This window comes from Oryza sativa, chromosome 7 (assembly GCF_034140825.1).
Source record: "Oryza sativa Japonica Group chromosome 7, ASM3414082v1".
Lineage (NCBI taxonomy): Eukaryota > Viridiplantae > Streptophyta > Magnoliopsida > Poales > Poaceae > Oryza > Oryza sativa.
In genome coordinates, this window is record NC_089041.1 from 3,852,707 (window position 1) to 3,877,885 (window position 25,179).

A 25,179-nucleotide genomic window follows, 5' to 3' on the forward strand; every position below is an offset into this window, starting at 1 on the left:
GGAGTTAAGATGGATTTTATTACCAACCGGGAGTAAAGATTAAAACAAAGATGGATTTTTAGTTCTGGTTGGTAACTCCAACCGGGACTAAAGATATATGGATATTTAGTCTCTATTGGTAATACCAACCGGGAGTAAAGATTAAAGATCATCGGTCCCCTGATAGGCTTCTGATAGGGGATGAATCGGGACTAAGGATTAAAAAAATTTTTAACCGGGATTAAAAACAATCTTTAATCCCAGTTCTTATTAGAACCGGAACTATTGTGGAAATCAGCCGACTCAGCAAAGATCACTTTTCCAGTAGTGATGTGGTTGGACGGCCCGTCTACTCTAAAAGGTCTACGAAGACCACAATCTTCATGTGTGGGCAATCCAACAGCACACAGATTCGCAGGCAGGCCGTTTAATACGACTGCACACAAAGATTGATTATCGCATACGGTTGCGTAAAGCAACATGCCTGCAAAGAGTAATCTTCTTGTGCGGCTATGCCACTCCTAACTGTTTGGTAAGATGTCGTACACTATATAACATAATATTTTCCCGCTATTAATCGAATTTTTGAATGGTACGCGTACTAGCTAAGTTATCTTTATTCACTGGACCGATCGATCGAGCATCCATGGCGGGCATGACGCTCCTAAATTCTGCAAACTCACTCCAGCAGCGATCAAAACAAGTCGGTACGTTAAATCAATTTTGTGTACAGTCAACTCAAATTCAATCCTGAACCTGCGGCTATTTGAGCAAATTTTCACAGCTTTCGGTCATTCGACACTACTAGAAAATGATTTTTTATGGTGGTATCCTATTCTTTTCGCTGGCGGTTATATAAGAAATCCGCTTGCGAAATTTTAAAGAGGGGTGGAAGGTTTAGGTCCATTTTCGCTAGCGGTTGCTTAAGAAATCCGCTTGTAAAAATAACCCTATTTTTACTGGCAGACATCTTAATAGACCACCAGCAATAATCCGATTTTCGCTAGCGGTACTAAAGAGCACCAACACCAGTGAAAAAATTCACAGCCATTATAAAAATCACCATCCAACGGCCAGTAGTACTTATCCATCCATCCTCATCAACCAGCCTCTCCTCTCCTCTACCCCCACCAGCACTCTCTCCTCCTCCCACCCCACAGTCGGCGGTGGTGGCTCCGGCGTGGTGACAACGATGGGAGGTGGGCGCATGGCGAAGGCGGGAGGCAGGTGCACGGCGACGGCGGGAGAGGCGGGCGCGCGACGGCGGCGGGAGGTGGGCCCGCAACGACAGCAGGAGAGGCGGGCGCGCGACGATGATGATGGCGGGCGCGCGACAACAACGGCGGCGAGCGCGCCACGACGGTGGTGGAAGGCGGGCGCAAGACTGCGATGGTGGTAGGCGAGCGCACGGCTGCGATAGGAAGCGGTGCGCGACGGCCACGGGAGGCGGGCGCTTCTTCTCTTCTCCTCCTCCTCCCCCTCCCCCTCCCACGGTCTCGCTAGCGGCTGGGCTTCTCAGATCTGGTGTTGCGGGGCTTGGTGCGGCGGGAGGAGCTCGGCGGCGGTGATGCTCGATCGGCGATGGGGCTCCCACATCTGCTCGGTCGGCGACGGCGATGACGATCTCCTTCCTCTCTCCTGTTGATGTTGTTTTTCTTTTCTTTTTCATCTTCAAAATGCTTGTATGTCGTGTTCACTTGCATGTTAATGGAATCTAACGAGGATTTGAATGGATGCTCGAAATTTTGGATGTGGATTTCAATCTGTACATGCTGCCCATCTAAATGAGGATTTAAGGATTGATACCAATATTATGTATTTGTGATGCGGATTTGAAGACTGTTATAAATTTGGCCGGCTGGGGAATTTTGAATCTGGGGTAGGTGATTTTTGGCGGGGTGGGTTAATTTTCACTGGCGGTTATCTTTAGGAAACCGCCAGAGAAAATGAGTTTTCTCAAGTGGACCTCAACCGCCAGCAAAAAATCATGTGTCCGCTTGCGAAAATAGATTTTCACAAGCGAAACGAAACTGCCAGCGAAAATCTTATATCTTCACTGGCCTTTACTTTGTGGCGGCTCCAAATTCCGCCAGCGAAAACCTAAAATGCCCGCCACGAACGATGATTTTCGTAGTAGTGTCATCAAGTTAACGCGGCGGGCGTCTACGCCAACTCACCGTACACAGGCCCGCCCATCATTGACGACGGTTGAACTTATATGATGAATTTTAATGTTAGGCAACACCAGAAAAAATTATGCACTTTGGGTGTATTTTGTGTTTCTTTGGTAGTAGAATTTATCTAAATGATGTTGATTGTTGTCACCGAGGAAGGAGACCCATGATTTAGCAAATTATTTTGTGCTGAATTTATGACAGGCTCAGGAAACTCGGCAAAAGATTAGTGTGTTGGTTAGACACATAGAGTAGAATTTCCAGTTCAGCTGATGTTGGAATATACTAGTTTTATAGTTGAAAAGCCTGAAACAGGGGTTTCTAACGAAAATATTGGTTATGAGGACAATTTGTATTCATGCATATTACGGATTGATGACAAGAACGCACTTAACTCTAGCAATATATTACTGTTTATGCTAAACTAGGTAGAAACATGCATGATGTTGTGAATTCTGATGAGTGCTGACAGTAGCTGAATCCCCTTAAGCCTTTTTGACCACCCTAATGAAAGAACCGTGATGCCTCCTACGCGAGGAGAGGGGGGGGGTTAAATTAAATGGCGTTCTTATTATCACATCTCATAACATATTAAAATGGTGAGAACTTTTAATTCAAATTAAAACTTCCAACATAAAATCCATTGAACGATCCAAGCCTCCGTTAAGTGGCCACAAAAATTGAGTCTCTTTCAACCCTTTTTCTCATGAGGTTGTACCAATACACTCATCGATTTCACTCTTGATCTTTTTTCCCCTTGCGGAGGTGAAATCGAAAGTCTTGACAAACTTCCCGTGGCACACCACAACCATAGGTGCTCACCGGAGAGGCGGAGATGCCTACCCGTATAGGAGACCTTAGTTTCTGTAACATCCCGATTTTTCCGTTTCGTTTAAAACCTATTTTAAATACAAAATTATTTTCAAAATTTGGTTCTTATTCGGATTTTTGCCTATGCCATTAAAGATCTCAAACCTCTTATTCCAAGTCCACAAATAAACTCCCATAATATCAAAGTTCACAGTCCCTTTTACAGTCCATTTACAAAAATTCAAATTCAAATTCCAATTCCAATTCAAATCTCCTTCGAATTCCCAAGAAAAAAAACACAACCCCTATCCTCTTATCCCCTCTCTCCTTCCTTGGGCCAGCCCCCATTTCCCTCTCCCAGACGGCCCATTTCCTCTCCCTCAGCCCGGCCCAACTACTCCCTTCTTTTTCCCCCAGGCAGCCACTCTCATCCTTGTCTATTTCCCTTCAAATCAGGACGGCTTGACAGCGCTGCTCCTCCTCCAGCCGCCAAACCATTGAAGTCGAAGTGGCAAGCTGTCGTTGCCGGTCATAGTGACATTGCTCATCTTGCCGTTGTTCCACATGACGGGCTTTGGGCTGTTGGTGCAAACAATCTCCTCAGGGGCTAGTGGACACATTGATGAGGGAGCAGCTGATGAAGAGGAGGCCAGGTGGAGCTCGTGGAGGAGAAAGGAGGTACAGCGGAGGCTGAATCGTAGCCGTGGTGACCGAATTGGAGAAAGAGTGGCTCCTCTCTTCTTCCTCCTCCTCATTGTTTCCTCTGCCTCCGCAAGTTACGAGGAGGCGCTGTTGTGGCGCACGGGACTGGATGGTGCGCGTGCGGCACCACATCCACGCCCATCTGGAGGTCACGTTCTGGGAACACCACACCAGCACCCCTTGTCCGCAATGAGCTTGAGCGGCTCGGCCTCACAACCCGCATGGACACTGACATCGGCATCATCATCGACTTTGGCTTTAGCCTACTCCCCTTCATCACCCTCCTCATTGACATGGAGTCATGGACACTCTCCCTGCCTCCTCCCTTCCCACCCCGCTCATCGGCGTCCTCACTAACTTCGGCTTGCCAGCGGAGGGAGGAGATAGAGGTAGAGAGGGTGACATTTTTATCTTTTTGTTTAACCGATATATGGGCCTCAATATATTTTGTTTTAATTTTCTAGTTTTCAATTTTGTTTTTTTATCAAGCTATCATGTAAGCGTCACGTCAATGCGATGCAGGGGCGGGCCCAAAGGGTAGTCCAGGTAGGCCCTAGAATTTGGCCCACGAAAAAAAGCCTGGCCCATAAAAAAAACCCTAATCTCTTCTCCTCTCTCCCGTGCAATCTCCCTTCTCTTTCCGCCACTGCTCCCGAGTCCCGACCGACCGATGGCGACGACGCTCCCGCGAGCCACGACGCCAGTGCGATTCCGGCGCTCCCGCCATCCCGCGAGGCCGCTATTCGTGCCGCCGATCCTCCCGCCGCATCCGGCCGGCGGCCTCCCGGCTCCCAGCCGTGGCGGCGGCGCCGCTGCCTTCACGCGCCCAGCCGGCAGCCACCCAGGCACCACTGCCTCTCTGCTCCGGCTCTCCGCCTCTCCTGACTCCGGTGAGCAATTCCAAACCTACTAGCTGATTTTGTCATTACCTTTTGGCCGTATTCGCCATAGATGTACAGAATGACAACTATCATTTGGGCATTGAACTATATCAACAAACATGTTTGGAGAGAATCTTGGAACGATTAGTAGTACATAAAGTAGAATCAGCTATTTGCCTATTTCTGAAATAGAGGCGAAAGACCGAGCAAACCATACTACTAGCGTACTACCCGCTTTAGCAGAAGGGAGGCGTAAAGTAGTGCAGGCAAGGCGAGAAGGGCAAGAAGGAGGAGGGAGGAGGGATGGTGAAGAAGAAGGAGGCCGGCGATGCGGAGGCCGACGAGCGGCGCCGCCTCCGCTCCCTCGCCTTCTCTAATGGCTTACTCCAGCGCGGGGAGCCGGCGGCGCCGCGCTCGGCGCTCGCGCCCTCCACTGCCGTGTCGCGGCTGCAGGGCCGCGACATCGTGCGCCGCGGCGGGCAGCGCAAGAGCCGCTTCCTCTTCTCATTCCCCGGCCTCCTCGCGCCCGCGGCTGCTGCCTCGGGCGGCCGCGTCGGCGAGCTCGCTGATCTTGGCACCAAAAATCCTCTGCTCTACCTCGACTTCCCACAGGTATCCTATATCTATCTATCTATCTATCTATTCCGTCAGGTAGGTGAGATGGTATGATATGTATGTTGTGGGTGGGTAATGAATGTTTCAGGGGAGGATGAAGCTGTTGGGGACGCATGTGTACCCCAAGAACAAGTATCTGACACTGCAGATGAGCAGGTCCACCAAGGGCGTTGTCTGCGAGGACGTCTTCGAGAGCCTGGTTACTTCAAACTTCACATCTTTGCTCTGCCTGCCCTGTATCTATCTTGGAAGTGGAACTTGCATCCGCAGAATTGCTGCTATGCTCGTCCCTTTTCTCTGGGGTGTTATTGGTAACTACTTATGCTGCTGTTTTATTTGGCAGATTGTTTTTTCTGAAGCCTGGTGGATTGGAACAAAAGAAGAAAACCCACAAGAACTGAAACTGGATTTTCCAAAAGAGTTCCAGAATGTGCGTGTGCTCTCCATCCATATATGTTCTTAATTTTCGCTTCTTCTACGACGCTACTGTGCCTCTCATCTCATGTGCTTCTTCATTTCAAACTGGTAGGATGGGGCTGTTGCAGATTCTGATTTTAAAGGTGGAGCAGGTGCTTCCTGTGATGAAGCTGTTACCATCAATAAACCGCCAAAGGAAACCACCACAGGATCCCTTTCCCCAAAGATTGAATCTGACATTGATTCTTCCGAGGATTCAGACCTTAAGGACGAGGATAACACACAAAGCACTAGTCAAGCACCTTCAGTTAGGCAGTCTGCTAGAACTGCTGGGAAAGCCTTGAAGTAAGTCAGTTTCACCCTTTTCTGTTGCTCTCTCGGATAAACAGAAAAGCACACGGACTCTAGTTGTTGCTTAGCAGCTGAAAGATTGCCTACTACCTGTATTTATTTGGCTTAACGGCTAATGTTTCTAAAAACAAATATATTCATCTCCCACCCACCCAAAAAAAGGCAAAGAATAAAAAGGTATACTTGATAGATCCCTCGCTCTTTATGCAGGTATACTGAGATATCCTCTGGAGACGATTCATCTGATAATGACGATGAGATTGATGTCCCTGAGGACATGGATGAGAAGGTAGTGATACCGAATTTAATTTCCCACGCTTTTGTTGCATATAACGTAAAAGTAGCAGCATATAATGTAAAAGTTGCAGTTTTGTGAAAATTTCCCACGCTATTGTTGCAGGAAACTGAAACATGTCGCTTATGTTGCAGCAAACTGATAGTTTTGTCACTAAAGTTGCAGTTTTCTGAAATTTACTCAATTTTATAAGATTCAAATATATGAATCAATGTCTATCAAGCTTTTATCTTTTGTAAATAATTTTATTGTGTTTATTTGCTTTCTTCGTTTGAAGCAGGTGAAGAGTCCGGCAGTTAAGAATGAATCCCAAAGTGAAGACATTAAACCTGCAGATTCATCTGCGCAGCCTATCTCAGCTAAGAAGGAGCCACTCGTTCAGGCTACTCTGTCTAGCATGTTTAAAAAAGCAGAAGAAAAAAAGGTGGAAATTCATACCTGTTATTATAATAGTTTCTCTCCTTGTGATAGTGGGCAGTTATACCCTTAACTTCGATATAATGTTTGCTTGATGCATTAATTGAACCAACTTCACAACATACCTCTTTTTTCGTATGTGTGTTTTGAACATTATCTGTTTTCATGCCTGGTACAAATAAATTAGTTAAGCATCTGACAAAAGGATTTCTATTTCAGAGATGTACTAGAAGCCCGAAAGGATCTCCAGCAACAAAAGGTTCTTCATATTTACGCAATTCTAGGTTTCTTGTGTTTTCCTTTATTACACAACGAAAATTCCTTTTGATTGGACTTGTGATTGGCATTGTTCTACAGGACCTGCTGCTAAGAAGCAGCGAGCAAGTCCAGAGGAAAAACATCCAACAGGGAAGAAGAGTGGTAAGTGCAGTAGCAAGTCTGTTGTTAGAAGCATCTAATAGACCTTGGTGCGATTACATTTGTTTTAAGCCTCTGAAGGCCTTCTTCAATGGAGAAGACTTGTTCTAAAATAATCCAAAGGCTTTGGGAGGCTTACTTGAGAAGCTTTCAGCTTTTGTCTATGTAAGGGGCATTTAAAATATTAATCCATTTCATGAAGCTTTAGGACCATCTCAAGCCTGTCGAATCGGAATAAATGATGGAATTAACATCTATTGTGGTGGCTCTATACTAAATATGCTATTTGAATTTTACAAGACTTGATATTGCTGGGTAAAAGCTGTGATGCATGGGGGGAAACAAATGCATTTTAGTGGCTCTTAGTGCAATGTGCAACGATCTATCAGCTTTTCTTTAACTGAGTACATCAGTACATGTTAGTGTTCTTCATATGAAGCTGACAATTGTATTTACATGGATGTAGCTGGCAGAAGTCAGAAAAAGAGAAAAACACAGGTACTTTACTTAGCAACAATGATCAGGGATTTTAATTTGAATGTCGCCCATTGTTTACTTTGCTGATTGCCTTTGCCCTCATTTTTCTGTCACAGGTAGAAGATGACGAAATTGAAGTGCTCTCAAGTTCCTCCCAGGTGATTGTTTTTCTGATAGCTACAGTGTAGTAGATTGGTACATTATGGCCATTGTTCTTGTTGTTGTTGTTGTTGTTATGAGGTTGTGCCTTCCTCCCAGCTAATCCTAACAGCATATGACAGGATAACAATGTGGACGATGATAGCGATGAAGACTGGGCTGAGTGATGTGCAGCTGAAGTTGAAAGGAATGTAGCACTCGGTGATGAAGAGTGAAGGATGCAAGATTGTGGGCAATTGTTTTCTTTTGGGGCAATATCACAATTGATGTGTTTGAGGAGCTTAGGTTCTGACCTGACCATTGATGAGATATATCATCATAGTCTTTTCATCGTACTGGTGAAATTGAAAACCGAGAAGTGTGATCTGTTAGCACTAGATTTATTATTTATTTGACTTGTTGTAATGTAACATAAACAAGAGCTGATAAATCATTGTTAGGGTCTGCAATGCAAATTAGTACGGCAATTGCAGATATAAACTATACCATTGATGAAGAAAATGATTGTTGTGTATTTATTTATGGTATTGATAAATTAAACGGTTTTATCTGAACAACTGAGAGGGTCCTGGGGCTTAAGGCAAACAGGCCTGTTTTTGTAAGAGAAAAAGCTGACCCCGAGCTTGTATGTTCCTCTCTTTCGCCACTGCCTTTCATTCCTTTTCCGGTTTCTCATCTCCGATTGAGGGGCTGCTCAATCGCAGGATTTGCTCATCAGCTTGAAGGATTTGGCCATGGTATATATGCACGGAAAATGCCAGCCTCGCTGTGCTTGGGCGTGCTCTTGGTATTTCTTATTCTCGTTTATCCTCTTTATCTATCTCGCATTGCTAGCTGATCCATGTTGGGTCGATTGTCTGATTTAATTTCCAGGGATTGTTTTGCTGGAAACTTTGAAAGAACGACTTAAGGAAACCTCAATTGATCCAAGCGGTTTTGATAGACTGGCTGGCTCTCTTAAGTGATTCTGATGCGCATTTTCCCAGCATTGCGAGTGACTCTGAGTCTGAAGAGCATCACCCTAGCATGCGTTTTTGTGTTACAGACCCCAACCTGCGCTCGATAGCTTTGCCCCTAATCAGTCCAAGTTAGATTTAGCATCCTCCCTCCGATGATACCCATCCATTTTTCAGTTGATACTTGGTCCTTTAATTTATATAAATCTACAGACCAGTACTATTCTTGGTTTCTTGTCAATGTGATATGTATGTGAGATTACAGTTCATTTTCGTTCATAATTGCAGGTGGCTCAGCGAGGAAGGTAGAAAGAAAAGAACACCGGCGAGTCAAAGATAGCAGTGAGCAAGCATAGATAGACCATGATTATTCCTGGTAGGTTAGCACTTAATTAGCACTGGAGATTTGGTGTTAAAACTTGCAATGCGATTGGTGTTTCTGTCTGGCTGGTGGCTCGCAACTGGAGTACATGGAAATTGAAATGTTTCATGGCAGCAAATTACGACATGGTGCGATAACTAAAAATCAAGATCCCGAGAATTGCCATACATATATTTGAGTATATTCAAGGGACCCATGGAACGCAAGAATCATATGTACAAACTGGAACTGTTTCATCTTATATGAGTTCTACATACTACATAAATTCAGCTTCCCGTAGAAAGTATAGTTTTGGCTTATATTAACTTTCTCAAAGAATCAAATCTACACGATGTGTTTATTCAGCTGCCAACAATGTCCGTGGCAAAGTCAAAATCTCTGAAAACTAGTTGTAGCTGACCTTATTCAGTTAGAATTAGACCCTTTTAGGTGCCAAAAATACGCTGGAATGTCCAAGGTGCCGCAGCAAACGATACATTGAACAAATCGAGATAAAAAAAAGTCGATTATACATGGGAAAAGTACACCAAAGGTCCCTCAACTTGTCATCGAGTTACAAAATCGTCCCCCAACCGTAAAACCAGATACCGGAGGTCCCTTAACTAACCAGATCCTGGCTGGTGCTGGGGAACAGGGCATTTTTAGGTGTCAGGGGACAGAGGTGGGAGCTGTGCCCCCTGCCAGGGACAGTCCCATTGCCATCCCTAATACAGGTGTTACTGCACATAAAATAGTGCTTGCACACGTGATAACTGTGCAAATTATAGTTCATGTTAATAAAAACAAAAAAACACTGATGACAACCTCTTATGATCAGCACCTCATTCTGAACATAACCAGATCCTGGCTGGTGCTGGGGAACAGGGCATTTTTAGGTGTCAGGGGACAGAGGTGGGAGCTGTGCCCCCTGCTAGGGACAGTCCCATTGCCATCCCTAATACAGGTGTTACTGCACATAAAATAGTGCTTGCACATGTGATAACTGTGCAAATTATAGTTCATGTTAATAAAAACAAAAAAACACTGATGACAACCTCTTATGATCAGCACCTCATTCTGAACATGAAAAATCGTATCAGTAAATTAGTTATTTCTTTCATAATTTTTACGAGCATTAGGTTTGCTAAAACATATACTGTTAGTGTACTACAGATCATCATCAACTATACTGTTAGAAGTAATCGATGTTCATTGTGCTTTAAGCAACGGTGACAAACAGAGTGGAATTTAAGAAACAGGTGCACAATACATGCCTAACATGACTAACCTGTTTTCAGGAACATATATACCTTGTTATTAAACAATGCCAACATATTAATTAGTTTGTTCAAAATAACAGAAAGCTATTTAAAGCAGTGCGACTGATATCATACTTCTTCGGTTGTGTTTAGTTCCTTCTAAAGTTGGAAGTTTGGGTTGAAATTGGTACGATGTGACTAAAAAGTTGTGTGTATATGACAGGTTGATGTGATGAAAAAAATTATTAGTTTGGATCCAAAGACAACCTTCAGCACAGACACTCCTGAATCCATGTCATAGTCGAAAACCGAGGGTGGGGTCCTCATTGAGCTATAATGGAACCGAACAACAGATGAACCAAATTGTGATTGCTCAGGTTCCACGTCATATGCTGGATCAACAAAATCAATCTCCCGACCTCCCTCAAGTTGCCCAATTGGCTCTCCAGTGGCTGGTAAGCGATACGCGGTAACTTTCGGTAGACCATTTTGACGTTTCATATACAGCAATATGATTCTCAAAGAGCTGGAAACTCTGTATTTTCACACTGGAAAGAGTTTTATAAGTTTTTAATGCAGCTGTAGTACTAACATTGTCTTAGGGCAATGCAGCCCTAATACACAACAGACCCATTGGTAAGAGAGCAAAGTACAAGAAAATATGCAGAATAATTTAAGTGAACAAGCAATGGTTGTGTAAATGTTGTCCATTAGGCACTCTATCAGATGCAGCAAATTACATTTCTATATTGATAACATAGTTAAATTATTAAAAGTGCTTTCAGAGTGTACTTCTATCAGATGCAGCACAATACACTTCTATCTCGATTACATAAGTTTAAATTCTTTTAAAAACAATCAGAGTGTACTAGATAAAACACCCTGGAAACTCTATGCCCCACACCGCGTTGTGCAACGAGGCACATGTTAGACTATATATGGCATGTATCATGTGATTGGCTCTCCTTCCTTGTTCTCCCAAATTTTATTGCCATGAATCGGTTGAGAGCATATGGCCTATGATGCCTATATCTGTATTGCTCTGTGATAATACAATTCACGTTGAGTCTATCCGTCAAACATGGTATTAGCTTCTCGATTCCCTACGCCGCCCGTCGCTCGTCGCCATGACGACCGCCGACTCCTCCTCCTCCTTCTCGTCTCCGCGTTTTGCTCACTCCAGGGCGTTGTTACGCCGATGTCACAGCAAACAACGATATTTTCATCTTGCTTTATCTCTCTCTTCCAAGTCATTAAATTTGCTTACGTGGTAATTGAGAGAGCCTACTAATAGAGACCTTAATTTGTGCGTGCCCTTATCTCTATTTTTTTCTCCTTTCTCTATCTTTCACCTATGCATTTAATGTTTTTATTTTGGAGTATATGAATAGCTAACAGTTGCATGTGAGCCAGCCTTCTTCTTTTTTTTCAAATTTTCTCTCCACCGCGTAATCTTATAATAGGCTTATAGCCTACTATTAAACTTGCTCTGAGATGAAAATTCTACGAGGAATACGATGCAAAAGAAGCGTTAGAGCAAGTTTTATAATGAAGGTGAATGTTACCTCTAATTTGAGCCATATCATCTACTAATTAATTAAGAGGTAACAAGTACAACATACCATCTCTAATACAAACCCTAATAATGTTTTTTATTAGTTCACTCTCACACTATTTTTTTTAAACTTTTCTTGAAGATTGTGTGGAGATTGCCCCTTATATTTACATATATAAGGGATATCTCATCCTCTTTCTCCTAACTTTTTTCCTCCACCTCATCACATAATCATCTTAGAAGGGAGCTCGAGGGGCGATTAGCGATTAAAAATTAAAGGGTTAAGCTAGATGACTATTTCATCAGTACAGACTCTTGGTGATGTGGAGTAGGGAAATTTTTCGATCATAGTGATATTCGTAAAACTAATATAATAATATTGACTTCACCAAATGTTACCGTTTTTCTAATTTATGTGTGCGGCATTGCAGTTAACATTGAAATTCAGTTTAATTCATAAAAATTAAAATTTCCCAACCATTTTCAACCGTTTCCATAAAATAATAGAAAAACAATACAGTTTCCGAACATTTTCAACCGTTTTCATCCCTTATTATGGACTGTCTATATGTCGCATTGGGCTAATTAATTAACTGATATATACATGCTCTAAGTGGATCCAAGTACCAACTTGAAAAAATAACAAAAGAGAAAGTAGATAGAGTCAAGCTGATGATACATTGGAATCTCACGGGCTTCCCTCCATGGCCTTTATATCCTCTTTAGTGTTTTTTATCATGCAATAACCCATGATTAGTATCCCAAGGACGGTGAGTATAGCGAGAATGCATGCAAACACCTCCTCCATGGTCTTGCAGTGTGGAACTACCTTCACAACGACGATCCCAAACAGCACGAGACTAACGGTGTTGAAGAACCACTGCAATATGCAAATAATTAAGAATTAGTTAATAAGCATTAAGAAAACGCTGGTGTTATTGGTAATAATAAGATTAAAATCCTTAATCAATACTAACTCCTATATTTTTAAATAGATGACGTCGTTCACTTTTTAACACTTGTTGACCGTAGGCATTCGTCAAATGTCCTTTTTATTCTGCTGTAATTTAATCATTAAAAAAATTCTAAGTAAAAATTATACTTCAATATAATTATACTATTTTTTGTTATTTTAATAAGATGAATGGTTTAAAATCCAACAGTGTATACGTTATATGTTAAAGTATGATTAATGGCATGGTGCCATGCATTGGCCAGATCCTCTGCAGTCACTACACCATGCCTTTATCACTAACATGTGAGCCCGATGATCTCCGAGCCTATATGTTAGTGATAAAGACGCTGACATGTGGTCTGATGATCTCCGGACCCATATGTCAGTGATAAAGATGTGGTGCAGTCGACTATGGAGGATCCCGATCGATTCGTGTGTCGTACGTACCACAGCTACGCGCATGCAGGCGAGGGCATGGGTAGGCTTCCACCGATTCTCAGTATCAACTCTCCCGTGTTTTGGCTGGGCAACGGCGGCGACGACTTCCGCCGCCGTGATGGTCGTCGGCGGCGGCTCCCGTTCCACGCCGGAACGGCCTTCTTCCAGCAAGCTGCACAAGAGATGATCCCACTCCGCCGCCGCCGTCTCCATTGTGCTCGATCGGATCAATCGATCGAGGATATATATCAACCAAAATCGATCTATCGATCCACCGCGCGCGTGCTGTGTGTCATGTGTGTGTATATATATCGAGACCGTACGTACGCGTGCGCGTCGTCGTAGACACGTCCTTCGGGCCGTTTTTTTGACAAATTGACCCTTTTCAAAAACTTATTTCGAAACTAACCCCTGCCAAAAACTTCAACCAAAAATAGGTCGTCGCCTCAGCGCCAAACACATTGGCGCTGACGTTGGCCGTGTTAGCGCCAACGGGACTGGCGCTGACATTGTGCCACCGTGGCGGCCGGGGCCGATCCCCAGCTGACGTGGCAGCTATCTCAGCGCCAACCGGACTGGCGCTGAGGTGGGACTTGGCCGCAACCCCAAGGCCCAGACCAGCAAGCCTTCTGGATGGCTTGCGGGCTGGGACCTCAGCGCCAGCCAAAATGGCGCTGACTGTGGGAAACTCAGCGCCAGCCAACCTGGCGCTGAGGTGGGACTTGGCCGTTTCGGCCTTGGCCCAGCCAAGCAAGCCTTCTGGATGGCTTGCGGGCTGGGACCTCAGCGCCAGCCAAAATGGCGCTGACCTTGGGAAACTCAGCGCCAGTCAACCTGGCGCTGAGGTGGCACTTGGCCGTTTCGGCCGTGGCCCAGCCCAGCAAGCCTTCTGGATGGCTTGCTGGCTGGGACCTCAGCGCCAGCCAAAATGGCGCTGATCTTGGGAAACTCAGCGCCAGCCAACCTGGCGCTGAGGTGGGACTTGGCCGTTTCGGCCTTGGCCCAGCCCAGCAAGCCTTCTGGATGGCTTGCGGGCTAGGACCTCAGCGCCAGCTATAATGGCGCTGACTGTGGGAAACTCAGCGCCAGTCAACCTGGCGCTGAGGTGGCACTTGGCCGTTTCGGCCTTGGCCCAGCCCAGCAAGCCTTCTGGATGGCTGTGCTGGGACCTCAGCGCCAGGTGCACTGGCGCTGAGTTTGGACATGTCAGCGCCATTTTGCATGGCGCTGACGTCCCAGCCCTGCTAAACTTTAGCAAAACTTTGCACACAACACAGGCAAACATCAAATGACAGAAATTTACAGGCAGTAATATATCCAGAGAACCATACAAAACATACATCCATCCATCAATCCCAACATCATTCCATACATCCATAGAATCCATCAATACATCCATATATGAAGTCCATACATATAAGAAATAAAAACATCCCATCGATCCTCGGCTATACATCCAGTCGAGTCCATACATCCAGTCCATACATCTATCGAACCATGCATCAAGTCCATCCATCTATCCATCCATCCATTGAACCATGCACTCACCTCCTCCTACCTCTAGTGCGAGGACGAGGCACGTCGGGGGTGTACCTCCAGTCCTGCGAAGGAGCCCGCCGGCGTCGTGGTCGAGACGGGCCGGGCTGCGAGATATCCGGCTGTGACGACTCTGGTGCGTCCTCTAGCTGCGAGGGACCGAGCTCATCCGCCTCCTCTTCTCTGTCCTCATCCCCTTCTTCCTCCTCATCTCCTTCCTCCGCCTCTTTGTCTTGCTCGCCCTCCTCGTCACCCACCTCCCCTTCTTCATCCCCCTCTTGGTGGGCATGAGCATGTTCGACCACATCAGTCGACCTGCAGCCGAGCCTTGCTGCCAACTTCCGACATCGCTGTCGTAGTCTCTGCATAAAAAATAATCCATGTTAAGTTATCGCTTTTGGAAGAAAACACCGTAGTTTCATCTCTTTCCAACGATTACCTGTAGGGCGTTGCGGAGGGTGCCGCCCTCTCCTTCGGAGCCAGGAGCCGTGCCTAGCGCCACTCCCGCGTCGTTGACGGTCCGCAAGAGCTCTCGAGCCTGTAGGATTGAAATGAAGTAAGTCACAACATATATGGCATTGAAATGAAATAATATACAACATTAATGCTAGAAACTAACCACTCTGTCGCGAACAGGTCCCGTCTCGACCGTGGTACCTAGACGGGTACGAGTATCGTACTCGTTCTGCTCCTCAACATCCTCGGGGTCATCCGCTATGTCGGCTAGTGTCCAAGCCGGACGTAGGACAAGACGGTAGGTCCTGTGGAGCCACGCCAAGTACAAGTCGAACTCCGTCCCGTTGTGCTGACCCTGGTCTGGTACTCCATTCTCCTCGAACTTCTCCCATTGCGTGATATGATCCTGATGGTAGTAAGCCCAATCAGTCACCTTCTTGTTCTTCCGACGGTCCACCCTGCACGTATGCAAAATGTCCAACTCAAATATGTAGTAAATGTTGAAGTGACTGATTGGGCAAGCAAAATAAATTGTTAAGTGAAATTACTAACTTGTGTAGGTCGATACTCGTGGAGAAACGGTGCGGGATTGTTTGAAGCCTCCCGAATTGCCGCATCACGCGGTGGCACATCTGGAACTCCACTGCATAGAAGCAGATCAGTGGGCACCGTAGGGTCTTCAACGCATCCTCTATATGGCACATGGGATTCAGTTCTAGCTCGAGCACTTCCTGTGCCTGATATGGCATCCACACTACCTGCAGCAACAAAAATAAAACACATTGAAGCACATTTAGTACTATATAGTAAGAAACCATCTTCATGTGTGATAGAACCCCGAATAGCTTACATGTTCTGGCTGTAGGTAGTCCATCTCGTTTGTGTAGTGGTAGTACGCCAAATTCCTGCGGCCTACTACTGGAGATGGGACCGATTCCCACAGGTGAGCTACAGTGGGACGTCGGTCTGCATCCTGGTGCGGCCAAGCCTGATGGGTCCTCCACATGGGCCGACCAACTGGAAGCCTCATCCACATCCAAACCTGCGTCACATGCGTTAGCTTCCAACATGTTAGCAAGAAATTGAAATGTTATGAAACATAACATGCGTGAACTTACCTGTAGCAACCAAACACAGCCTGCTAGGTTCGCGTCCCCGCCTTGCCTTCGGCAAGCATCACAGAGTTGCCGGTACAACCAGGCTAGGGCAGCCGACCCCCAGCTGAAGGTACCCGCCTCGTCCCAGTCCGCGAGCAACGGCAGCCACATCCAAGAAGCCATGTCTCCACCAGAGTCAGGGAACAGAATACTGCCGAAGATGTACAGCACGTACGCCCTGCAGTATCGCTGTACTGTAGCCTCGTCTGCCTCAGCGGGACACTGACCGAAGTTGGCTCGCAACCAACTCAAAGGAACCCCTGATGTCTTCGTCTGCCTCTGACCATCAGGTGCCACTGGAGGCTCCAGACCAAGGTACTCCTCGACCCTCTCCCTCTAGTTCCCCGACGCTGTGTCACCTGTAACCGGAAATTAAATGGAATCATTAGTAATTGCAAAAAAATTAACAAATGAATACGAAGACTCGTTAGTAATTCCCTGACGCTGTGTCACATGTGACCGCCTGACCCCGGATAGGAAGACCCAGGATCATGGCGACGTCCTCCAGAGTGACCGTCAGCTCCCCGCACGGTAGGTGGAAGGTGTGTGTCTCTGGACGCCACCGGTCCACTAGGGCCGTCAGAGCAGCGGCGTTGTACAGAGGCACCGGTCGCTGCGCCATGGTCACGAACGCCAAGAGCTTCGCCCGCCGTAGGTACGGGACGTACCGGTCGTCGAACAGTATGTGCGCCGTGTGACCTCTGACTCGAAGGGTCTTCAAGCGCTGCATCAATAGACAAACATAATAACATAAAGTTAGCGACAATATATCATATACAAGGGTTGTGGAAAATACTTCATGCAACTAGGAACTTTAATTTTGGGATTGAGCAAGAAAACTGAAAAGAAGATCTGTGTGTTTACATGCTCTGCTTTGAGGCTCATGAACTTTGATTTGAGATATCTCTATGATGGATGATCTATCTGTACAAACTAAAATCAAAGAAGAAAAAATAAATTCGATCATAAAAAAAATGGAATATTGTTGATGCTAACCTCTCCGCTGGCAATCTGTGGGGCCCGGTGCTTCTCCTCGTAGAAATCCTCCAACCCCGGAAAGTGCTCCATCCTGCAAATGAAAATGGAATCATTAGTAATTGAAAAAATATTAAATGGAAAAATCACAATGAGAACGGAAAGGAGGACAACAGAAAGTAAACATTGAAGCAACAATATGAACTTAGCAAATGAATGTCATCCAATCCCACCTGTGTGCTACCCTCACCACCTCCCCCCGTCCTACGGCGCTTTTTCGGTCGATCCTTAGACTTGTCTCGCTTCGGGCACCTAGTTTTCTTATGGCCTAGTTCGTGGCATAGCGAGCATCTATTTTGCATGACCGGCTCTGAATTTGTATTGTTCGGCTTTTGTGACCGTCGGTTGGCTGAGCCTTTGTATGCTTTGTCCATATCGTTCTTGAACCTTCTTGTCCTTCTTCTTCCTCGTGTGTTGTTCTTTAACGACAAGTCGGGCACGAAGAACTCTCCATCATAACTTGGCCACTGCGATGGATCTAGGTAAGGTTCAAACCTAGGGGAGTACGAGTCCTACACAGCCTTATTGGAAGCTTCATAACACATTCGGGGGGCCACCTCCACTCTTCCTTGCATTAATCTGCCATTTGCAATGGCGATCGAGACAAGCCACAGTATACTTTACTGACGCGTTAGATTCCTTCACATGGTACGGCCGGTGGACACGGATAGAATAACTCTGTAGCCATATTTTCAGATCATCCATCGATCGAAACTCCAACCCCTTCCTTGGTTCATCACACATTGGTTCGAAGGCACCGTCATATTGTGGATCCCCATCAGCAATTGCTAGCCCAGATCTGGTAAGATCCTCGAATTGTGTTATTTCCGGGTTTCTACCCACCAGTTTCGCAAACACAGTCCTTTCATGCTCTGACATCTTACGCACTGGACGATCATCATCGGAGTCGGAAGCGGACTCATCCAATTCATCCTCTGTATCATACTCCAACCAGCCTGGGTTCAATCCACTGCGTATCATAGCCTCCTCACACTCCTCTCGGGTATAGAATTTCAGCCTAGCCAACTCCCTTAGGCCCATACTTACATTCTTAGCATTCGCTTCTTCCTCAGGCAACTCCACATCATCTCCTACCTCCCGACCATCCTCAACATCTCCTTCCTCTCTTACCGGCACATTCTCCTCCACATTAACTTCCTCCCTTAACGGCACATTGTCCTCTGCATGTACTTCTTCCCTTAACGGCACATTCTCCTCTGCATGTACTTCCTCCCTTACCGGGTCATTCTCTTCCCTGACCTCCACATCCGCCATATCATTTACTCCCTCGCCCCCCTCCACGTCTTCCTCAATCAATTCTTCCTTCCTACTACACCTCTCCGACAGTTCGTGACAACTAATGGGTGATTCTATGAGTGGACTTTCATTAAGCTCTATAAGTTCTTTCTTCCCTATCCTACCATCTTTCTTCCATGCAAACACCTCAAGAGATTTGAAATGTGACCCCAATACTATATCTATATATGTTTGCCATTCGATCTCTCCATTCAAGTCTAACATAAATTTATGTGACATGACACCGCCGCCCACATCGTATCTCCCTTGCATACCAACCGACTCATCATTCCAATCCAATTCATGCTTGATGCGAGACATTAACTCCTCAAAGGTAGGCTTCGCAAAAAACACTAATTGTCTAACTGTCATTCCCTCAAATTGGCTTCCATGTGTACTTTCATCTACCACACAACCACCATAATGAAGCCGGACCAATCTATCCATCTACAATTTTTAACCCATGCATAAACATTAATTACTTGAAAATAATATGTAATTACCATTGCAATACCAATACTTCAAAAGCTAACAACATGTCTAATTTTTCCAATAAATAAGTACATTACTCAAATACTACACATTATTGATAAAAAAAAACTCTACTCCTACAAATTACCTACCCTTCACCACACATCAACCCCTTTCAAACCCTCTCAATCACCACAAATCCATCCCACATCCTAGGCCATCACCACACATCCATCTCCCATCAAACCCTAGTGCATCACCAAACATCCATCCCAAATATATTTTGTCAAATGTATCAATAACAACCAAATGGATAAAGATATGCCACCTCCACACTTCATCCCCACCCATATTATCCATCTAATAATCCATCCTTAGCCAACTATTATCAAACCACGTCTACAACCAAAACAATGCAAAATATCCAATAAAACTTTGGGGAACTTAGGGTTTATAGAGGGGTTTACCTTCTCTTCCGATCCCAAACTCAATGCCGCACAAATCACCTTCGATTAGAGAGGTTTTTGGGGGAGATTGGGCGAGGAGAACGCGGTGTCGACCGAACCCTAGGCGGGCGGCTGGGGAAAAAACGGAGGAAGAACTGGCTGGGGCGGCCTCAGCCGGGCTCCAAGGTCAACGCCAACTTACTTGGCGCTGAGGTTGGGCACCTCAGCGCCGAAGCGGTTGGCGCTGAGGTAGCTGCCACGTCAGCTAGGGGATCGGCCTGGCCGCCACGGTGGCACAATGTCAGCGCCAGTCCCATTGGCGCTGACACGGCCAACCTCAGCGCCAATGCGTTTGGCGCTGAGCCGACGGCCTAGTTTTGGTTGAAGTTTTTGGCAGGGGTTAGTTTCGAAATAAGTTTTTGAAAAGGGTCAATTTGTCAAAAAAACGGTCCTTCGGGGGTATACGTGTATGTTTCGGATGAGGGAAGAAACGGTACGTACGCCGTCAGGATCGTAGTTGGACTATCTTCCCGTATTCCAATTCTGATCGTCTCTCCATGTCGGAGTCTAGTAGTAGTAGCAAATTAAGATTACTCAATTCGTACTACACGTATATGATCTCCTAATCCGAGAAAGCTCTGATTCGCGCGTGCATCGAGGCGCCGCTAGGTTTCTTTTTTCTTTCCGGAATTTCTTTTCGCTGTTAGATTTCTTTTTTCTTGCATATAAATTAACTAATTCGATTAGTTTTAGATAATAATGATAATTAAGGTAATGTTTATTTTTTCTGAAGATTTTTTAAGTAACAGATTGAAAAGAAATCTATACGTGAAGTCAAATTTTGAAAACTTTTAACCTAGATTTAAAAACTTTCAACTTAAATTTTGAATTTTTTGAAGTCAAATTTTAAAAACTTTCAACTTTTCATCTCAAATTTAAAAAACTTTCAATCCAGATTTGAAAACTTTCAACCCGGATTTGAAAACTTTCAAGTCAAATTTGAAAAGTTTCAACTCAAAATTTGAAAATTTTCAACTCAAATTTAAAAACTTTCAAGTTAAAATTAAAAGCTTTCAATGCTACATTTGTAAAGAGGTGTGCAAAAGATTGAAAAAAATCGGAAAGAAATTGCCAAAAAAAGAAAAACGCGGCGCCAAAATCGAAAAAAAAAAGGTCTGAACAAAATCGCACTGCCAAACCCACAGTGCCACGTACTCCACACCCCGGAAAACCTCCATGCACGGACGCCGCGCGAGCATGGAGTACATGGACTCCATGACCTAGTCGGAGCGAGGCGAGGCGAGGGCGCGCGGCGGCGAGGCGTGGAGTCGCGTGGGGAGGAAGAGGAGGAGCGAGAGCGCGCGCCCCGTTGGCCTCTCGCTTCTCGGCGCGGCGTGGGGAGGAAGACGAGAGAGGCAAGTAGCCGTAGAGAGGAGATTTTGTTATTTCTGAACTGGGCGACGCGACGCGAGGAAGGAGACGACGGCACAGACGCATGTCTCTCTCTGACAGGTGGGCCCTCCGGTCGGGTCAACTGTCGTCAATGACTTGTAGGCCCAAGCAGGGTGAGTCGGCCTCGCTGCGTTAACTTGGTGTCAAATTTGCTCTCTGACAGGTGGGCCCTCTGGTCTACTGTCGTCAATGACAGGTGGATCCGTTCACGGAGCTGTCAAATTTTGCCCAATTGAGGCTCAGATTCAGGATTGAATTTGAGTTTACTCTACGAAATTCATTCAAACGGGTTCCCAAACTTTGTGTTTGATCGCTGCTGGAGTGTATAGAATGAGAAAATTTGATCCATAACACAGAAAAATTAACGGTACCAAAAAAATTAAATAGCACAAAAATTTTCCCACATGCCAGTAGTTTTTCTTCGATGTGTAGCACTTCAATTTTAATGTTTTTCATGCAATGGCAGTTCAGAGATGACAAGTCTTAATAGAGCATGCTCCAAGCACAGACAACAGAAATGCATCAGGATGAACTGCGTTGTACGAGTTTAAGCATAAACAAGTTTCTTAAAAGAGTTCATTGATCAGCATAGTAGCATTTTTTTTTCTACTAATGCTCAGGCATCAGATCTAACATCAACAGAGGTTCTGCATTTTAAGGAGTGTTGGCCTAGTATCCCTGCTTAGGCCTTTCCTCGTAGCGGATCTTCTCATCCTGTAAACAAGAAGGCTCAAAATGTCAGTATTCAGTGGCAGCAGTATGGATTTACATATCCTAAAAAACATCTAACATGTCATCCAAAAGGAAATAAACCCAGTCAAATATATTGGTCCATAGCAAATATTTGAACTAGCATTTCGTCGCAGAATAACTGGAATCTTGGTCGTGAAAGTATATGAACTCCATTTTGCATCGATACCAACAGCAGCAACATCAATATTTTTCTATAATATAGTGAACAAATGACCGTGAAAACTCGAATCATGAGTAGAATGCACCAATGCTCAAATGGTACACCATAGGCAGCATAAGTAACTGAAAATTTGAGTAGCAGCACTAGAAGGAGACCTCAAAAGCTTGCTTGAGATTCTCAAGCTCCTTGTCTAAATCATTGATTGCCTGTGTGTACGCTTGAGTAGGGGTGGACTGGTTTGCAGTATGGACCTGCCAACATATTAAAACAATGAGACTAAATAAACCCCAACCTGACACAATATATAGAGTAAGCAAAACCTTAATCCTACCCTGACAAGGATCTTGTACTGAAGGGGATGAGGGAGCTTATAACCAGCAAAGAGGACGTTTGGGTCCCTGTGGAGCTGCCTGCAAAATCTCATAGGTACAGAACATTCAAAAGTAGCAAAAAATAAGCAGGAGCAAATTAGTCATAAAACTCTTTTGCACATACATGCGGAGGATGTTGCCAATGGTGTGGTCCTCACGCTCAATTGTGAATGACCCAGCATTCACAATCTTTGTATCCCGCTCATATGATACCCTGCACAATCATAAGTTTTAGAGCCATATCTGCAGGACTGCAAATACTAGAGCAGCACAGAACAAGAGAAAACTCTCTATATGCCACTCAAAATTAGCCACTCAGATATGCCATTCCCATCAATCTAGTGTTAGTGTGCTGTTAAATTAGGAATAGAAAGACTAAAATGCCCTTGTCCCAAAACTCTCCGCTCATTTTTCTTGATGTATTCAGCCCTCCAGTCTACCGTCAGCGCCAGTAGCTGCCACCGGCTCTCTCCCTGTATTGCCTAGCCAGAGTTGGGTGCCGCAGTCACCATCGGCACCTATCTGATCTGTACTTGCGGCTGGACCAGGATGTGAAGACCAGGCCACCCCTACCGTGTCGCCTCAATGTCTTTAGTGCAGGCCCCATTCCTTCCCTTGAGCTCCCCTATGGTTTTGCACTCTCGTGGGCTGCCTCAGGCTGAGTGCCCTCAGCTCACCAAAAGAACAAGTCACATTTGAGTGCCGTCATAACGATCTGATCTCTTCCTTTTTTTTCTTATTTCTTTTCTTCTTGTATTTTCTTTTTCTTTTCCCTGCTTGCTGTTTCGTTCTCTGTGGGAAGAACAGCACGATAGGCGTGCCCCTCTATCTTTTAGTAATCCTTGTCCATCCAATCTTTGTCTATCTTCCTTAGATGGCATCGGCTCACACACCATGGTAGTCTGTACAAGAACTTTCTCTAACTGGTGAAGGACAGCATGCCAACATAGACCCTGTGTGAGCTGACAAGGTGGCGCTTGAGTGGAGCCTCGTCATGACAAGCAAAGAAGGCCGCTACTGTCTGCCATAGGCACTGCTTGAAGCAAAAGAAAAAAAAGGGAGGGAACAAGAAGAATATGGCATGTGGGCCTAAAACATGGGATGAGGGTAGGGAGGCCAATTTTGCAAAAAAGTTGGTGCGTTTTTGTACATTAATGGCAGGAGTATATACAGAGTTAATGGCAATGGCATATAAGGGGCATAAAATTTCTCCTAGTGGCACAGAAGGGAACAGCTATTTTTGATTGGCATATAAGGAAACCGATATGATGTAGAGGCCGGGTTGACTGCGACAGACCTAAACAGCTATTTTCTTCCCGCTAATTTTTATGGCGGGCTGTGTACATCCAAGTTGGATGTAGAGGCCAGGTTTTTACTCCGTTTTCTAAAACAATATAAGGAAACCGGTATACTTTGAGTGACACAAAGGGATTTTTTTTCCTAATCAAAAGCAAACAAGCCACCAGGGCACAACACCAAGCATCTAAAGCATCTTTAGATAATAACCGCCAAGCATCTGGGATTCTGGGTATCATAATTTCATACCGATTCTCATGAACAGATCAAACTGCTAGAAATTACTCTACTCTTTCTGTGAATTGTGTCTTACTACTCTACCCTTACAATTAAAATGGCAATTAAATTAGTAAGCCAAAAATAACTGGATAAGTGTCCAGTATAAACTGACTAATATCTGGGTTCCCTCAGGCACGACAAAGCCTTAATCCAAAGCAAACAAGCCACCAGGGAATCTAATCATCTTTTTTTAGACAACAAACGCCAAGCATCTGAGTATAGCAAGTGCCAAGAATCTTAGTATAGCAAGTTCATAACCTCATACTTCGCATAAACAGGAGCAAACCGCTAGAAACAACTCTACTCTTCGTGTGAACATGTTTCTCACACTACTCTGACTCTTACAACTAAAATTCTTCTTAAACAGACATTATACAAACAATGATAATTGAATGACTGTGTCGAAAATTACTGGGACAACTGCGGGGGATGAACTGACTCACTTCTTGGTTCCCTCAGGCACCACAAAGCGTTCGTAGCGGTCGGGAGCATTCATCTCGAATCAAATCTTCGGGGGGGGGGGGGGGGGGGGTCCTCCCTCTCCAGTCACTGCAACCGCAAAACATCCACGGAAACAAAATTAAAAACAAGCTTCAGAGATTGCTCCCTTGATCCCTAAACCTCATGTCCGTACGGTGAACAAAGAACCCTAGACTAACATAACAGATGAGACGGGAATCAATCAAATCGAGAGAGCAACCAAAAACAGCAGCAGAGAGAAGGAATCAAGAAACACAGAGAGAGCCTTGCCGTGCGATGATGCTCCAGCTCCCTCCCCGCCGCTCGCGGAGTCGCCGGCCGAGCTACCCTGGTCGTCGAGGCGCGGAGGCGGAAGCCGGAAGGGGAAGAGAGAGAGAGAGAGCGAGAGAGGAGGAGGAGGAAGAGGAGTGGGCCGGGTTAGGGTAGTAGTAGGGTTTCGGAGGCTAAGTAGGCCGTATTATTGGGCTTCCACGGCCTAGTGGGCCTCTCATATCTTCCTCCATCCTTCCCACTCTTCTCTCTTCCTCGTATCTCCCCACCCAATTTTGCTATATATTTGAACTTGCACCAATCGTTTCATTGCTCATGGTTAATAGTATGCCCCAAGTTTACTGCGAGCATAAATGTATGTGAGCATTTGCAAATTTGCCGCTAGTTTTTTTATTTTACAAAAATGCCATTTGAATGACTGTTCTAGTGGCAATTTTGTAATATTCTAGCGGAAGTTTTACAAGATTTAAAACAGTGGCAATTTTACAATTGCCTCAAATGTA

At 45.1% G+C, this 25,179-nt stretch overlaps 3 protein-coding genes and 1 long non-coding RNA gene across 5 annotated transcripts; 1 reads left to right on the top strand and 3 right to left on the bottom strand.

Moving 5' to 3' along the window:
- The first annotated feature begins 4,792 nt into the window (after nt 1–4,792).
- Nucleotides 4,793–8,251, top strand: LOC4342516 (DNA-binding protein RHL1). The gene is made up of 11 exons (XM_015789291.3): nt 4,793–5,158; nt 5,250–5,360; nt 5,505–5,591; nt 5,691–5,923; nt 6,140–6,218; nt 6,505–6,648; nt 6,861–6,900; nt 6,999–7,061; nt 7,525–7,556; nt 7,652–7,693; nt 7,817–8,251. The coding sequence occupies exons 1-11, from the start codon at nt 4,850–4,852 to the stop codon at nt 7,859–7,861; spliced, it is 1,185 nt and encodes a 394-aa protein (XP_015644777.1). The 5' UTR covers nt 4,793–4,849; the 3' UTR covers nt 7,862–8,251.
- A 6,909-nt stretch (nt 8,252–15,160) lies between these two features.
- Nucleotides 15,161–19,689, bottom strand: LOC107281694 (uncharacterized). Its single transcript, XM_026026871.2, has 6 exons — nt 17,946–19,689; nt 16,329–16,703; nt 16,061–16,252; nt 15,763–15,968; nt 15,374–15,668; nt 15,161–15,292 (listed from the first exon to the last, which is right to left on the bottom strand). Exons 1-6 carry the CDS (start codon nt 19,143–19,145, stop codon nt 15,173–15,175), a joined length of 2,388 nt encoding a protein of 795 aa, XP_025882656.2. The 5' UTR covers nt 19,146–19,689; the 3' UTR covers nt 15,161–15,172.
- Nucleotides 16,820–17,899, bottom strand: LOC107281569 (uncharacterized). The gene is made up of 3 exons (XR_010742363.1): nt 17,576–17,899; nt 17,364–17,436; nt 16,820–17,091 (listed from the first exon to the last, which is right to left on the bottom strand). It is a non-coding gene; the product is annotated as an uncharacterized lncRNA (long non-coding RNA).
- A 1,773-nt stretch (nt 19,690–21,462) lies between the features above and the next one.
- Nucleotides 21,463–24,820, bottom strand: LOC4342517 (DNA-directed RNA polymerases II, IV and V subunit 11). 2 transcript variants are annotated; one of them, XM_015789654.3, is made up of 6 exons: nt 24,677–24,820; nt 24,370–24,475; nt 22,476–22,565; nt 22,312–22,390; nt 22,136–22,231; nt 21,463–21,781 (listed from the first exon to the last, which is right to left on the bottom strand). In XM_015789654.3, exons 2-6 carry the CDS (start codon nt 24,420–24,422, stop codon nt 21,737–21,739), a joined length of 363 nt encoding a protein of 120 aa, XP_015645140.1. In that variant the 5' UTR covers nt 24,423–24,475; nt 24,677–24,820; the 3' UTR covers nt 21,463–21,736. The 2 variants fall into 2 exon arrangements, with proteins under 2 accessions (XP_015645140.1, XP_066168732.1); XM_066312635.1 differs by having other exon boundaries at nt 24,339–24,475.
- Nucleotides 24,821–25,179: the final 359 nt, after the last annotated feature.

Bases quoted from the DNA above. Each gene is read 5' to 3' on its own strand.
- LOC4342516 (XM_015789291.3), top strand. From the start codon at position 4,850: ATGGTGAAGAAGAAGGAGGCCGGCGATGCGGAGGCCGACGAGCGGCGC. The intron at 5,924-6,139 runs GTAAGTCAGTTT...CTCTTTATGCAG, and splicing joins ACTGCTGGGAAAGCCTTGAA to GTATACTGAGATATCCTCTG. The intron at 7,694-7,816 runs GTGATTGTTTTT...AGCATATGACAG, and splicing joins TGCTCTCAAGTTCCTCCCAG to GATAACAATGTGGACGATGA.
- LOC107281694 (XM_026026871.2), bottom strand. From the start codon at position 19,145: ATGGATAGATTGGTCCGGCTTCATTATGGTGGTTGTGTGGTAGATGAA. The intron at 16,704-17,945 runs GTGTTATGAAGC...TCGGGGAACTAG, and splicing joins GTGGAGGTGGCCCCCCGAAT to AGGGAGAGGGTCGAGGAGTA. The intron at 16,253-16,328 runs GTAAGTTCACGC...CATGTGACGCAG, and splicing joins GCTGTGTTTGGTTGCTACAG to GTTTGGATGTGGATGAGGCT.
- LOC4342517 (XM_066312635.1), bottom strand. From the start codon at position 24,418: ATGCTCCCGACCGCTACGAACGCTTTGTGGTGCCTGAGGGAACCAAGA. The intron at 22,566-24,338 runs GTAATTTTCGAC...ATGATTGTGCAG, and splicing joins CATCCCCCGCAGTTGTCCCA to GGTATCATATGAGCGGGATA. The intron at 22,232-22,311 runs GTAGGATTAAGG...ATATGTTGGCAG, and splicing joins AGTACAAGATCCTTGTCAGG to GTCCATACTGCAAACCAGTC.